This window comes from Lepidochelys kempii, chromosome 3 (assembly GCF_965140265.1).
Source record: "Lepidochelys kempii isolate rLepKem1 chromosome 3, rLepKem1.hap2, whole genome shotgun sequence".
NCBI classification, from domain to species: Eukaryota; Metazoa; Chordata; order Testudines; family Cheloniidae; genus Lepidochelys; species Lepidochelys kempii.
The window spans coordinates 15,257,392-15,273,661 of record NC_133258.1 but is presented as its reverse complement, the minus strand read 5'-3'; the positions used below and the strand labels follow the sequence as shown (position 1 = coordinate 15,273,661).

Genomic DNA, 16,270 nt, shown 5'->3' with positions numbered 1-16,270 from the left:
CCCTGGCACCCCTTTCATTACAAATTAAGCTCTGTCTACACTCCAGTGCCCAGAGCCAGATGATGCCACAGAAACCTGAACTCGCCTCCACCTGGTGGGCAGAGTTTTCCCCTTGAACCCCCACACCCCTGCCTGTATGGAAGTGATTGGGAAGGGGGAAGAACCCTTGCGCAGGGAGGGGCAGGCAGAAACCTCCACCCACCTGCGGAGCGGCGCTGACCGATTCCCACCCCTCTCGCCCAGCCTGAAGCAGCAGCCGGCGTTGACACGAGCTCGGCGGGCGTGCTGGGGAGGGCGGAGAGCGGATTGGCTCGCGCAGCCTGGGAGGCTGAGCCGCGGGCGGGCTGATTGGGCCCGGCTGCCGCCCGCCCTCTGTGGCCAGCCCGCCTCCCCCGAGCCGCTTTGTCAGGGGGGCGGCAGCTCGGCGGAGCCGCCAGCCGAGCGGAGCAGCAGCCGAGGCGGTGCACGGGGGCTGCGGGGAGGGAAAAACGAGCCGCGGCAGGTAAGTTCAGGCGCAGGCTGCGCGGTGTCCTTGCAGCGTGGGGACCCCCTCCCCGGGGGGTAGCAATTGCCAGGAACCCCCCCCCCCTTCCCCCCGGACGGGCATGTCCCCCGCACCCCCCAGCCCGTTATATAACAGCCCCGAGGGATGCTGTCACGGGGAGGGGGACAGTTTCCTGCTCTTCCCGGGTGTGGGAGGAGAACGCGATCCCGCTTGTGCCCCCAGCGGAGGGGGTGCCGCTGCCTGGGGGAGCAAGACATGGATCGTGCCCAGCGCTTGGTGTCACGGCTTGGGGGGCTCAGCAGTTCTCCGCTCAGGGCTCCGGTAGGGGCTCCCTGCGTGCCCGCGGACCCCGGCCCCTTGCAGGGGCGTTCTGAGCCTTCCAGGCGCCTGGGGGTTTTCCCAGGCGCGTGTGGGGTGGGGGTGTCCTCATCCGGGAGCAGCGACTTTGGCAAGGTAGTAGGGAGCCCCTCGGGGACCCGGCTCAATTTTTTTCATTTTGTTTTGGCTGGGTCTGTGGCCGCCCCCGCGTGATTTCCCCCCTCCCGCTGCACACCCATCAAGCGCTACAGCCCCCACAGGACCAAGCCATGCTGCGCTGTCAGAAACGTGCTGGGGTGGATTGGGGGATCTTTGGGGGGCAGGTATTGTTGGGGGCGTGTGGAGTACTGCGTACAGCCTTGGTATGTTGCAAATAAAGGGAGGGGTGTTTGGATAATTCAGGGCGAAGGGGGCTTGCTGAGGGGTTTGGAGATAAGTTACTTCTTTGGGGTGGAGGGAATTTTGGTTAAATGGGGAATTGACAAATGAAGGAGTGTCTCATGTTGGGGTGTAGAGATGTACACAGGATTTGGATAAAACCAAATATGGGAGATGCTAAAGGGGGTTCTGCTGTGCTGAATTAAACCTTTCGGCTCACATAAAAATCAGTGGAAATTAAGTGACGACAAACCTGTTCTGACCGCTTTGTGTTGCTTCTGAGTGTGGAAGTACAATGAAACCTGTACCCCATGCCCCTCCCAAAGGGACTCTGCGGTTTTGAGAGGCCGCTATAAAGACAGCCCTAGGATTCCAGTACGGTTTTATCAGACCTCTAGTTAACTGTCATCTCAGCAAGCAGTTTTCTCCTGGATCCATGAGTAGTCATTTAAGAAAGTTTTCACTCCCCATCACCTTCTAAGTTTGTGTCCATAAATTCTTCATACATTTATTGTTTTCAGCAACTAGATTAAAAATAAAAGTGGCAGATTCTATAATGTTTGTATGGATTTGTTAGCATGGCTTATATTTCACATTTTAGATTTTCATAGTCTTCTGTAGCTATATATAGAAAAATAACTTGCTCCAGTTTTGTTTGTTCATAGAGGTTGCTCTGTGGAATAATTAAGCATTGTTCTTTTAAAATCATAGCATTACTCCCAAGCAACTCTGTTGCTTCAGTAAACATACAAAACCAGTAAGAATACAAAACCAGTACGCTTTCACAGTGAATACAACATCATCCTCTGAGAGTCTGAGGTCTAAGACCATTGTGTAGATGGGAAATTGTCACAGGAACTACAAACTAACCTTCTGTTTTGCTCAGTGGATGGTTACTAAGTGGGAAATATGTCCATACGTATTGTAAACTTGGCTCTGTGGTTTCTTCAGTGCAGTAAGAACCGAGGACAGGTGACCCCTCCCTTACCCCAGTTTGAGGAGGCTGGGGCCCATCTGTCTGATGTATTTGATTCTATCTTTTGCCAAACAATGTGCTTGGCTGGCTGGTTCTTGCTCACATGCTCATGGTCTAACTAATTGCCATGTGTGGGGTCAGGAAGGAATTTTCCCCCAGGTCAGATTGGCAATGACCTTGGAGGTTTTTTTGCCTTCCACTGCAGTATGGAATGTGAGTCACACCCAAATAATCCTGGCAAGTATCTCATGTAATAATTTCCCTGCTATTGCAGGGGCATTGGTGCATCTCAGTACCTCCTATTCTCTGCCTGTGGCACACAATAGCCTAGGCTCCTGTGGGCTGTAATACCATGGTCTAATTTTGGTTGTTGGGTTTAGTCTACAGGTCCTATTGGGAATCCAGGACGTGGGCGGGCAGAGCTCGTCCACTACAAAAGGATCCCCCCACAGCCTAAGGGGGAGATCCACAGGGCCTGGAGAACCAACTAATTACGGGGGACAACTAATGAAAACCAGGGACGGGAGTGCGGTCAAAGGGTCAAACGAAGGGAACCGGACGGGGACACCGAGCAGAGAACCCCGGACAGCGCCCACCGCTCCGCAAAGGCGTCAAGGGAGTCGGTGGACGCCGCCCAGAGGAACTCCGCTCAGAGGCGTGAACGGACAGAGGAGCGGAAATAGGCCCCGCAGTCGCAGGAGACTCCATCGGCCAACCTCCTCACCCTGGTTTTATAGATGGCCGCTTTAGCCAGGGCCAGGAGGAGGTTGACCAGGAGGTCCCGCGACTTAGTGGGGCCACGGACAGGGAGTGCATAGATGAGAAGGTGAGGAGAAAAGTGCAACCAAAACCGTAACAAAAGATTGGTGAGGAGCCGGAATAGGGGCTGCAACCTGGCGCACTCCAGATAAACGTGCGCCAGGGTTTCCCTCACGCCGCAAAAGGGGCAGGTGTCCGGAATGGAGGTGAACCGCGCCAAATACACGCCCGTGCTCACGGCCCCGTGAAGGAGCCGCCAACTGATATCCCCGGCGGGCCTCGGCACTAAGGTGGAATAGAGGCTGGCCCACCGGGGCTCCTCACCCTCTAGAGGTGGCAGGAGGTCCCGCCACTTTGTGTCAGGGCGGGACGCGAGGGTGAGGACATGAAGGGTGTGGAGCACGAGCGTGTAGAGGTGTCGTTTTGGCGCGGTCTGGAACCGGACCGGCTGCAGCTCACGCAGCCGGCTCACGGTGAAGGGGTGGGGGGGTCGGTCGGGTCCACGGGGCAAGGGCCCAATGAAAAGGTCCGGAGGGCCTGGGGTGGAGGGTGGGTGGGGCGCGCCCTCTCGCAGGACCCGGTCGAGGTAAACCCAAGCAGCGGGCGGCAAGGCGGCCCTCACCTCCTGAAGTACGCGCAGGGCAGTACGAGGTCTGGAGAGCCCCATGCGCTGAGCGAGCGTCAGGGGATCCAGCCAGTCTCCCCGGTCGTAGTCCAGGAGGTCTCCGACTCTGGTGACTTCCGCCAGGACCAACCTCTGGCGCACCGAGGGGGACTCCGCCGCCTGCACACGGAGCTGGGGGTTGTGTAGCAGGGGCTCCGCGAGGAGGTCTTCCCCCAGGGAGGCCGCCACGGACCTGGTCGCTGCGAACAGTTTCCAGGTCCGGAGGAGGTCCTGGTAGAAGACCGGCAGCCCGGAGAGGTCTCGCGGAAGACCCCTTGGGTGGAGATAAAGGAGCTGCCGGTCATATCGGAGCCCTCGGAGGCGGCGCAGGAAGGCGTGCGCCAATGCGCTCCACGCCGGACTACCTGCACCATAAAGGAGCCTCTGCAGGGCCTGGAGGCGGAAGACGTGGACCTGAGTGCGGAGACACTTCAGGCCCTGCCCTCCCTCCTCCAGGGGCAGATGGAGAACCCCTGCAGAGACCCAGTGCAGTCCTGACCAGAAGAACTCCAGAACCAATTTCTGGAGGTTGGCCAGGAAATCCATAGTCTACAGGTGCTGGGTAGTGTTGATGGCTTGTGATATACAGGAATCAGAGTAGATGAGTAGCTTCTGTTCCTAAAATTTATGGCTCTGATGTGGGCTCTGTTTGTATCCTGGGTTTTGGTTTGTCCCCAACTGTATTAAGAACACTGATGGCTACACTGATAACACCCATATGATGGTGCCTGGTTTGTAAACTTCTTCTATGTACCAGCCATGGCATCTATAAAGAGAGTATCTCCAAACTCTTATATTTTGAATGGCTTCAGTTTTTAATTTCCAAATTGTAATGAAAGTGTGATAGAAGACTGCCTGGATGGTTATCATTCTATAAGATTGTCTTGAATTTCTTTTCTTAAAGATATGATTTATTAGCCTTACTTTTTCACCATGTGTGTCCGTATCAATATTTTAAAAAGCAAAGCAAAACTACAGTCGTGATCCCACAATGTGATGTGCAGACCCTCACTTCATCGGATGTGATTTTAGACATTTTTATTGCCACTAGAGGGAGCAGTCATAAACCTGAGTGCAATACAGGCTATATTGCTTCTTTGTCTGCGGCAATCCGTTCCTGTTGTCACTTTGTGTCCAATTCGTCTGTCTCTGCTCTGGTGAAAGTTCCACTGAAGCCAACAGAAGTGTTGCCATGGTAGGGATTGTGGGACTGGGATTTTGGCGTAATAAGGAAACACAAAGGCAACTTCTCTAGTGTTGGTCTAACTCAGCTCCTATTGCAGTCAGTGGGAATTTGATTTAGGCCAGCGCTCACGTGTCTGGTAAAATGACTTTAATGAGAGCAGAGTTAGGCCAACGTTGAATGCATTTAAAATTCTCAGAGAGATTGCTAATGTGTCCAACCTGTCCTGGGACCAACCTGGCTACAACACTGCAAACAACGCTTTGAAAATCTCACACACGCTGCCTGAAGACAAAACTGCCATTGACTTCAGTAGGAGCAGAAATGGGCCCCCTGCTCTTCGCTCATTCCTTTTAGATACAAGACGGCAACTTTTGGTTTATTTTTGGTTTTTCTATTTTTCTCATTTTCTGTGGAATTAGTTTTCCCAGAAGGTTTGTATCTATTTAGTCACTTGCAATTTTGGTTATATTTAAACCTTCTTCATTAGTAGCATTTTGTTCCGTTATTCTATTTTTAGTTATGTAGTTTGTCATGGCTGGCAGCACTGGTCAAAAAAAAGAAAGAAATGCTTCCTAGCAGTTTCAAGAGATCCTTAGTTATAACTTGAATATGTCCCCAAGGGACCTTTTAAAAACTCTTTTAAGACAGAAAAGCAGTTTCTAAGAAAATACATTATTAATTTCCATAAATATAGTGTAGAAATGGATATGTAAATGGTGGTAATTGAGTCCCAATTCAGCAAAACATATACTTAAGTCCATCCAGCAAAGCATATAAGCATGTGCTTAACTTTAAGTGTGTGCTTAACTGCTTTACTTCAGGGTCTAATTTCATAATAATATATACTTAAATGTATTTTCAGTCTTTGACTCGCAAGTCATTCTCTGTTGTCCTGATGTCATAATGCCCTTAGTGGCAATTCCAGTAGAATGAATCAACTGGTATCTATTGATTCCTGCTGGCCTCTACTGATTTTGCTGGAGAGCCATTAGTTCCAGGAACCAGTATACTTTTTGAATGGTTAAATAGATCCACAACCTAGTTGCCAGAAAGAACCAGGAGAGAATTTTCAACTAGAATTTCAACGAGGGGTCAGGAAAGTGAGGATTTTGGGTGATATAATTCATCTTGATGCTGAGGGCCTTCACAAAGTCTCTGAACCCCTTCAGCTATGAGGAATCACTGAGCTAAGAGGGTGATAGGGGCTTTTGCACCACTTGAGCACCCAGATGGTAGGGTCTGGGTTGGCTTAGAATAGGTCAGAATGGAGCAGAGCATTGGGGTGCACACAAACATAGTGGCCAGGAAACTCCATATAAAGGACGTGGAAGGGCAGTGGCCACTTGTGTGGTCCATATGCTAACGGCGTAGTGGCAAGGGGCCTGTACTACCATTCTGTGGGTTAGGAATGTGTTTAACACACACATGGGTTTAATACACACACACACTCCACATAAATGCTCTGTTTATGTATGTTTGCAGTGTTGACCCTTTGAGTATTGTAGTTTAATACCCAGAATTAAAACCAAGGGCCAAACTCAGCAATGATGTTTAGGGGGATACAAATTGCATTGATTTAAAGGAGACTCACTTACATATCAAGAAGCCAGAAGAAGATGAAACTTGTATGAACTTGCACTCAGACTTGCCTCTGAATTTGACCTAACATTTCAGACTCAGATAGGCAAGGGTCCTGCAATGGGATGTGGGCCCTAATGCCCAAGCAAAGGCTCATTGACTTCAGCAAGATTCCAGGCAATAAGATTCAGTGGATTCTCTGATAAGGTCACAGCATGCTTGGATCATTAAATCTGAGGCTGTTTTTCAGAAAATTACTCCTATTGGAATTCTGAATAATTAATCAAGTATAATTTTTGTTATCTTAGGTGTTTCTAAAAGCTTGTTTATATAAAAGCTAAATTTGGGGCCAAATTTGAATTCAATGTTTGTTTGTTTTTTTTTAAATTATAATGGGTCTGATTCCCACTTACAGTAAGGCCCTGTAATAGGGTGGTCTGACCTTTTAAGGGCCGGGGTCCTGGAGTCACACAGTCTAGTTGGATGATCAGATGGCTGGGAAGGGGTCAGGTGTTTTATATAAAGGACTGAAAGAGTTCAGGTAGAAGGTAGCTGCAGGAAGGAGATGGGCTCCAAGCAGGGGAATTGAAAGGAAGAAACACTTTCTATTTGACAGTGAGAGCGGCAAGAGGAAAAGCCCCTGGGAACTGTGGCAGGCTGAAGAACAGCTTTGTTTTGGTGTGTTGCCTAAGTTTGGTGACTAAAGACTAAAAGGCTGGCCCAGAGGAAGATTCTAGGTGAGTCCTTCATGGGTTTGGGGAGACAGGCCAGCAGCCTTACAGGCCTTCTTTACATTTACAGAGCTGTGTGACGTGGTAGTAAATAACTTTTGACAGAAGCAATAGAATGGGGCCTTAGTGTAAATCAGAATGTGGCCCAGTTACTATATTATACCAATATACCTGCTTAAAAATAACCAGTTAGATGGACTTCAGTGATTTATAAGGAATTAATTCTCTTTTTTGTGGGGGGGAAGAGGTTTCTGATGACACCATGAGCTGTACATACTTGTGTGGTATTTATTATTAAATGCTTTGACAGAGTTATTGGCAAGAAATTGTTTCTGGCACAGGTTTGTTTGAGGTGATAAATATATTTAGTGGCTGAGTAAATACTAAAACAAAACAGATGTTTGATAACCACACAATCTTTTTGTTATGAACATAATCCAGCATTATGACATGATTCCTAGGGTTACATGGATGAGAAAATCTCGGCTTGTGAATGGCTGAGAAGTCATTGGAAGGGTTAGCAAATTCTTCTATTGTTTACGCAGAGGTCAAGAAAACTCAGATTTGGAACAAGGGCTGACAAATCAAATCACATATGCACATCTTAAATGGCTACAGCTGAATCCATATGTTAGCCAATCAGATGACATGCAAATCTGTGTTTCCTGAGGACTTTTATTTAGCCCTGATAATGCTTCAGAGACTTCCCAGTTGATATTCCAGAGAAGCCCCGACTTGTAATGCCGATAGACCCCGGTTGGCGGCAGCTGGGATCAAACCTGGGACCTCTTGAGCTTAACGCTTGAGCTGAAATATATTGGTGTGTTAGCCAGGGTTGTAGCACGCATCAGTCTCTAGCTGGCCTAGGCATCACTAGAGGGGGACAGAGTGCCATACCAAGCAGTTCTGGGTTACAGAGTTATCGAGGATATTAGATCGACAAGGTGGGTGAGGTAATTATTGGACCAGCTTCTGGTGTTGAGAAACACAGGCTTTCGAGCAGACACAGAGCTTTACAATAACATTGCATACAATTGTTAAGGGTGTGTGTGTGTGTGTGTGAAGACTGTGTATAGGTGCACTTCCCCGCATCCTGGACAGCGGATACTATTATCCCTCTGCCTAATGGCAGCTGATATCAGAGCCTTGCTGGCTGGTTTCTTAGTGGAGAAGAAATCAGTGGCTTGGAGTCTGGATATATTTTAAGTGTACCTTGTTTTATCTATAGCAGCAGTCCTGGAATGGAGGTGGTTACAAAATATGCAGGACAATCCCTTCTCAGGAATCTCAACTCAACACCGACCCAGAGACCAGCTCTGTCTTAAGAATTTACTCCAATTGGAGGTCAAGGCAGAGAGCAAGTGTAACCCACGCATCTCCTGGGTGTGGTGTTCTGTCCCATCTAGTGGCACAGAGACCACTTAAAGAGAGAGATAAAATGAGTCTGCTCTACAGCCTTAGCTAACAGCCAGTTGTAGCTACAGCCTTTTAGCTCATGCTGTAGAGGTTCATGCACTAAGTTCGAGAAGTCCCAGGTTCGATCCCGCCCACTGACAACCGGGGTCTGTCAGCGGAACACAAGTTCTCCTGCTGCTCATACAGCAACCTCTGGATAGAACCTTGCATAACAGAACCAACAACAGCACACGTCTTTCTAAGACGGATCATTGTCTCACAAACAGAGAAAAAGAACTTGGAAGACTGAGTAACATCATCACCTGGTGGTACCTGATATAACAATAATCCCCTTCAGGGGGTTTGCTTTTATTGCTAACTTAATTAACAAAAAAACCCCAAACATCTGCTTTCTCCCCAAGCTTGCCTGCCCTTTTGATTTCCTGTTCCTTCTGCTTGAGAGACCCTCCTAAATTCAAGCTAATTGGACATACCTGCTCTAACCTTAGCATGACTCAGAAAAAATATCTCTGCACATCCCTATGCACGGTTCAAATACCTGACATCAGGATGACTCAGTACAAGAGTGGCTTAAGATCTGACACCCTATATATCTGACACTGCTACAGTTACATTTGATTTCTTTGCTCCCTTACAGAGGCACCTCCCCTCACATAACATCCCCGTGGAAACCATAGCAATTGCTTGCATGGAACAGTAATACTAGGAAAGTATTTAATCTATTTTTAGCTGCCTTTTAATGTAATTTAGCACCTATAAACAAAGGAGAGCCAAGACCTTGTGACCAGCTAGCTCTCCACAGACTATTGGCAAAGGTTAGGTTGACTACTGGTGGTCAGTACACCAGGTTTTGGTACCACTGGGCACCGCTCCGTACAAACATCACAAAGTATGACTGTCTGACCCCAGTGTTCCTGAGCTGCCTGTGTCAATATCCAGTGGCCTGGTACAGTAATTAGCTTGGGCCCCTACAGTATTACCCTGAAGGTACATCTACACTGTATGCTTCTTTTGTGCATAGAGAACATATAATATCCCCTCCCCCCCCCCCGTAGCATGGGTACAAATAGCAGTATAGATGGTGAGGGACTGCTTAGGTAAGTAAAGACACTCCTGAACCCTGTGGGTATGTACCCTACACGCCTCTCTACTTACCCAAGCAGTGCCTCCCTTTCCACACTGCTATTTTTAGCAGTGTAACATCCTGTTGCTTCCCCACTCCTGGAGCCTCTTTCTGCTGCAGAGAAAGGGCCAGCAGCTCCCTGTGGCAAGAGTCTTTCTTTGAAGGAGGGAAAGTGAGACTTTTGGGGGCGACTTTAGATTCTTCTACATAAAGGCTTTCTCTTAGTCAGATGCGCCCACCAATAACCACTTTTGCTCTCTCTTTGATGTAAGATAATTGTATGTTGTGCAAGCCTGTGAAGCCAGTGGGGTTATACCAGGGGTATAGTCATGGCAGATTGGGCCTGAAGGGTTCATGTTACTTATTGAGATTGTTTTTTTTTATAGATATTAAAGTCAGAAGGGACCATTATGATCATCTAGTCTGACCTCCTGCACCCCGCAGGCCACAGAATCTCACCCACCCACTCCTGTGAAAAACCTCTTACCTATGTCTGAGCTATTGAAGTCCTCAAATCGTGGTTTAAAGACTTCAAGGAGCAGAGAATCCTCCAGCAAGTGACCCGTGCCCCATGCTACAGAGGAAGGCGAAAAACTTCCAGGGCCTCTTCCAATCTGCCCTGGAGAAAAATTCCTTCCTGACCCCAAATATGGCGATCAGCTAAGCCCTGAGCATATGTGCAAGATTCACCAGCCAGATACCCAGGAAAGAATTTTCTGTAGTAACTCAGATCCCACCCCATCTAACATCCCATCATACCATTGGCCATTGGGCCTATTTACCATGAATATTTAAAGATCAATTAATTACCAAAATCATGTTATCCCATCATACCATCTCTTCCATAAACTTATCGAGTTTAATCTTAAAGCCAGATAGGTCTTTTGCCCCCACTGCTTCCCTTGGAAGGCTATTGTTTCTAAATATCACAGTGGAGTTGTACATAGTATAATCCTGGGCAGAATTTAGCCCTAAGAGTTTTAGTTGCATCAGTAGTTACAAATGTTAACAAGGAACAGCAAGTAGTATGCAAGAGAACAAGGCAAATCGGAAACATCTGAACAAACTATGTAAATGTAGCCCTCTAACCACTTCCTTTCAGAAAAGATAATTTCTCCTACACCACTTGCATATAGTTAATTGTTTTAAGTAATCTGGATGTCTCCTCTTGGGTCCTGATCCAAAGCCATATTCTCAAGTCTATTTCCCCCCCCCTCCAATGTTTGTTAAAACTCCTTTAAAGAAAGTGTTAATGAGCTTAGAACAACAGGACATATATTCTACGGCAAACCTTAAATTCGGCTGCAAGTTTATTCTGTATGGAAATAGTAGAATAACAGGGTGTTGTCTTAGCTATATGTACTGCTCCTTTCAGCCTTTCGATAATATCATTTTTTTGAGGCGCTTTACCTTTTTTATTTTGATTTGAAATTTGGAACCATCCTTAAAGAACTTTTTTGCTTTTAAATCAATTTTGAAACTGTTGGTTGCAAACTTCTCTTTTTGAAGGGGGTGTGAGAGAGAGAGAGAGAGAGAGAGTGTGATTGACACACACACACACACACACTGTAATGAATTAGCGCACTGAAGTTTTGCTTCTGTCTAGCTGGAGTCCAGACTACAATGCACCATCATTGGGTTCCCTATCCCTTGACCCTGTGACTAGATCATTTGTTTTTGTGAAGTGGAGGGGGCCTTAACCATGTCTTTACTTTCAAGGCCCTTTGTGGCATAGCCTCACTCCAGTCTCTCATTCTGTATCGAGAGGTTGACTCCCACTTCTGATCCGCTGATGACTAGCTTCTGTCTCCAACTAGTTAAATTTTCAAACGAGCACCTTTGTGCATTCTCCCTTGTTGGCCCTCATGCTTTGGAGGAGTTCCTTGTAAACGTCTAGAAAGCTACATTTGTTCTGTGTTTGTACAATACCTAGCACCATGGGGTCCTGGTCTGTGACTAGGGCTGCCAAGTGCTATGATAATGAATATTATAAATAATATGCCAAACTTATGGATATGTCCTAGAATTTTATCATGTTTAATATACAGTTAGGCCTCTTGTAGGCTGCTAGTCAATATTTTCATTAATGGCTTGGATAATAGAGTGCAGAGTGTCTATAAACTTTGCAGATGACACCAAGCTGGGAGGAGTTGTAAGCTCTTTGGGGGACAGGGTTAGAACTGAAAATGATCTTGATAAATTGGAGAAGTGGGCATCACACTCCAGGAAGGATGTGGACTAATTGGAGAGAATCCAGAGGACGGCAACAAAAATAGCAAGTTTAGAAAACCTGACCTGTGAGTAAAGGTTAAACAGATTGGGCATGTTTAGTCTTGAGAACAGAAGATTGAGAGGGGGAACCTGGTAACAGTCTTCAAATATGTTAAGGACTGTTTATAAAGAGGACAGTGATTGATTGTTCTCCTTGTCCTACCTTCATTGGACATGAAGTAATGGGCTTAATCTGCAGCAAGGCAGATTTAGGTTAGATGTTAGAAAGATTTTCTTAACTACAAGGATTGTTAACCAATTCCAGCACTTAACTAGCGAAGCTGTGGAATCCCTATCAGTGGAGGTATTTAAGAATAGGTTAGACAAACACCTGTCAAAGATGGCCTAGGAATACTTGGTTCTGTCTCAGTGTGTGGGGATGGACTAGATGACCTCTTGAAGTCCCTTCTGGCCCTACACTTCTATGATTTTATAATGCAGACATGGTCCTAAAACTTTGGTTTGAATCTTATTGAAGTTGATGGTGGTGTCCTGGGTTTCCAGCTCAAGCTATTGCATTGCTGTCTAGTGAAAGTGACTTTCAGATTCAGCTTGATTTCAAGTCTCTCTTCTAGGACTAAGAATTAATTCCTGTAGAGACTTGTGTGTATGGTTTAAAAGCCTTATAGACTAACCATCATATTTTCTCCATGCCATTAGGAATGAGGGGAGAATCGTATTTTCTTGGAATGCGAGGCCCTGGTCACTATGGCTGTATTCTGGATGATGGGGGACTTTTCCTGCTCTACTCTATAGACAGAGACAAGGATATAAAGAGATGTTTTGAAGAGGAAGATTTTCATGAAATAACTGATTTCAATGATCTCCCAAACTCTCTCTTCGCTTGCAACGTCCACCAATCTGTGTTTGAAGGCGAGGACAGTAAGGTATGGTGTGACTTTTCCACTTACATGTGAAGTATGGAAAGTATTTGTTAACATTTCAATGGTGCAATGCTTGTTTTACTTATGTGGAAACAGGCAACAGCAGTCAGCCCCAATATTTGACTCCTTAAATAGAACTTGCCTGCTAACTATAGTGCATAAAAAGGTTTTGGGTTTTGTTAACATTTGTGCAAATCTCACCAAACATGTGGGCACATGTATCCTAGCAACTATCACTGCAGACATGGTGGAGGTGGCAAAGCTAAACACATGAAAGAATGTTTCTCCTGCTCACTGGTAACACATTACTGTGATGTCACTGCCTTTCCTGTATTGCTCACAAATGTTTTAAATTCTGATCTGAAGTAACTTCTCACCTGGGAAAGTGGAAAATGGTGGTGTGTATCCCCCCTCCCCCTCCCCCCCCCGGGTTTCATTTTTGCTGAACTTCAACTATGCTAGTTACGTGGAAATTTGAAAATATTTATAGTGCTATAATTATGCTTGTAAAAAACTGAACTGGAACCCTTTAAAATCCTCCAGAATCCTGATGGCTGAGCAGCAGGGTTTGTGGTTGAAAAAGGTTTGTGCAGGAGGTGTGGGATTCTTGTTTCTTAGGAAACACAGATTGGGGTATGGTTAGAGGGAGACTGGTTTTAAAACAAAATTGATATACTTCTATAATTATCTGGGATTAGGCTTGGCTGACTGTTGCAGGGATACCCAGCCTGGTAGTTAAGGTTACTGGGGTGGCGACACATAAATTCTCCCCCCCCCCGCCCCGGATGGAGAATCTCAGACAAGGTGACTCCAGTGAACATGGAAGTCATTTTCATTGGAATTGCCTGAAGGCCAGGAATAAAGTTTATTTAGGATGGAGAACAGAGTGTCCGTGTGGTGGGGGGAAGGTATGGCTTTAGGTTGAAGGACTCCCAGGTCAGAGCACCAACAAGTTGGCCTGTAACCCTTTGTGCTATTAAAGGTACTGGCCAGTGTTCTTGGTTGAGGTTCTGCAAGTGGAGTTAGTTTGTGTGTGTGTGTGTGTGTGTGTGTGTGTGTAGCTTTACTCATTTGTTTGGGGTGTTTTTTTACATCTTTCTTCAAGGTAAAGATGATGTCTTATGTACCCACTGTAAATAACATGGATTGGGGGGAATATTCCAAATCTCTGCGTCATAAAGAAAATGATCTGCTATGGGGTCCCAAACTCTGCTTACTGCTGGCAGCCAGATTGGCACGAAGGTGATCAGCAAACTTCTACAAACTCTTAATAATAATCTTAGAGAATTGTGCAATCATAGGTCCTAATACTGAGGTAACAGCACCACCAGCTACCCTACCATGCTCTGTTGATAGATGTTGCCAGTTGGTCTGCCACTGCTTATTGAATATTTGCAGCTGACCGGCATTGTTAGGGTGTTTCCCTATTTGCTGCCTTGAGATGCAGATGATGGGAGTTAGTTGCTCTTTGATTTAGGAGTGAAAATCCCATAGTGGGATTTTGGCTCCGGATTTCCTAAATCCTTTTTGGAAATGAAATGAAATGCTAAGAGCTGCAATGTCGCCTAAATACCTTAAAGAAATCTGGGTCTTGATTTCAATGGGAGTTAAGGGCACACAGTACATTGCAGGATTGGCATGTTCATTTACCTGGGTCTGGCAGTGTAAAAGGGCATTCATGTGGAAGCAAATGTGGATCTTTGGGTAGAATCTTTTCAGAAAGATTCATAAGTAAAATCTCCTGAAAGTTTCCTTTAGACACACTGTACACTGAGTTGCTCTATTTGAAGCTGGATTATTCCAGTGTTTAGCTGATGGCTTAGTTAATAAAGGAACTGGTGGTCACATAACTGAGAAAGGGACAGCAATCTGTGAAGATGTGCAAGAGTAGAGTTTGTCTTAAGATCAGTGACTCAGCTTTGGAGGTAGATGCTCCGATGCCATGTCCACATTAGTGAGATGGAGTGTGCCTCCATAGATAACAATGGATTATTAAGGAGTTCTGCTTACAGGTAAGTAGTGACTCTCCTTTTATTTCACAGTCTGTATGTTAGACTAGATAAAATTACACTATAGTTTCCAAGTAACACAAATGTGCACCAAGGGACCTGATTTCCCTAGAACGAATACTTGTGTTCCCAGCTGATTTGGTTTCATAATCCTTTCTGTTATTAACTACTACTGCAGGATAAGAACACACATGATTCTAATATAAAATCTTGTACGTTTACTAGGCTAAAGTAACTGTTGGTTGATTTTTGGTATTTTAATAAGTACCAAATAAGTGCTGATAATGGACTCCTATCCTACAATATTGCTTTTTAAATCCAGTCTATAGCAATGGCACAGTGGCGTGTTATGAAAACCACATTGATATAACTTATACCGACAATATATGCATTAAGTTTTACATGTATTATAGGCCGAGAGTAAGAACTTTTGCAGTATGTTTGTGTTTGTTGACTTTGCTCTTTGAAGCACATTTTTGGGGGGTAGGGGGGTCTGGTACAGATGGGTTTTTACAAAAGATAGAGCCAGAGGAGATTGCTAGTGTAAATTATTGTTTGATCTGGTGGGTGAGCTTGAATCCTAAATTTTAAATCTAAGTTCTAGGTGCACATGGCATATAACAATTTTAGCCTATTGGGGGTCACACTGACCATTTTTAAAAAACTTCATTTTTTACAACTGATGTTTTAATCCTGGAGCTGAAAGCACTTGAGACAAACTATACTTATAAGCACATGGTAGTTTGAAAGGTTCTTTGTTTCAAGTAAAACAAACTAAATAGAAGGATTAATTTACTTTCATTTGTCTGGGGATCTCTTTTCTGCAGCTTGTCACGTGGTGGTTGTGGGTGTCTAAATATGATAAGAGTTTCATATCTAAGTTGTGGCTACCAAAAACTCAAATACCTTTTCCCTACCTCAAAATTAAACTTTAATTTCTTATTTGCTTTCTCATATCTACCTCCTTAGATTTCATATGGTTCTTTCCTTTCTTCTGCATTTCTCCCGCCCTCTCTTTCTTAGGGCTGGGTCAATCAGAGAGAAATCCCTTCTGGTTTGGCTAAATGCGACCTAATTTTTTGGGTTATATCATGCTGCGGACTACAGACAAATGCTGCCTGGCTGCGAGAAGGATGGCTAAAGATGAAGCCGTGCTGGAGCCATTGGACTTGATCCCAATATCTGGTTACAGCCCCTTCATAGCAGTGTCTTTTTCTGAATACAGAATCACCGCTGCTTCTCCTGCTTTTGGCCCTCTTCATCTTATGAGGAAACCTTGTGGATGCCAGAGTAGAGGAGATCTTTCTGATCTGGAGGATCCACTTCAAGAAGTGACTGCTTGCTCAGTGGTGGCTAAGGAGAGGAAAATTGAGGCTATAAATGGACAAAGCTCTCCTCCATGATTGGCTGCACCACAGGAACTGAGAAGCCTTTGGCTCAAAACTGATTCCTTAGCCCAGAAAATACAGTTC

The 16,270-nt window shown here is 45.7% G+C and overlaps 1 protein-coding gene across 1 annotated transcript in view; it reads left to right on the top strand.

The window, feature by feature from the left end:
- Positions 1-389: 389 nt before the first annotated feature.
- Positions 390-16,270, top strand: part of RCAN2 (regulator of calcineurin 2) — a 170,501-nt gene continuing 154,620 nt past the window's right edge. The window contains exons 1-2 of the mRNA XM_073335794.1: positions 390-502; positions 12,566-12,792. Coding sequence (XP_073191895.1) covers positions 12,568-12,792 — 225 coding nt within the window. The 5' untranslated portion in view covers positions 390-502; positions 12,566-12,567. The remainder of the gene's footprint in view (positions 503-12,565; positions 12,793-16,270) is intronic.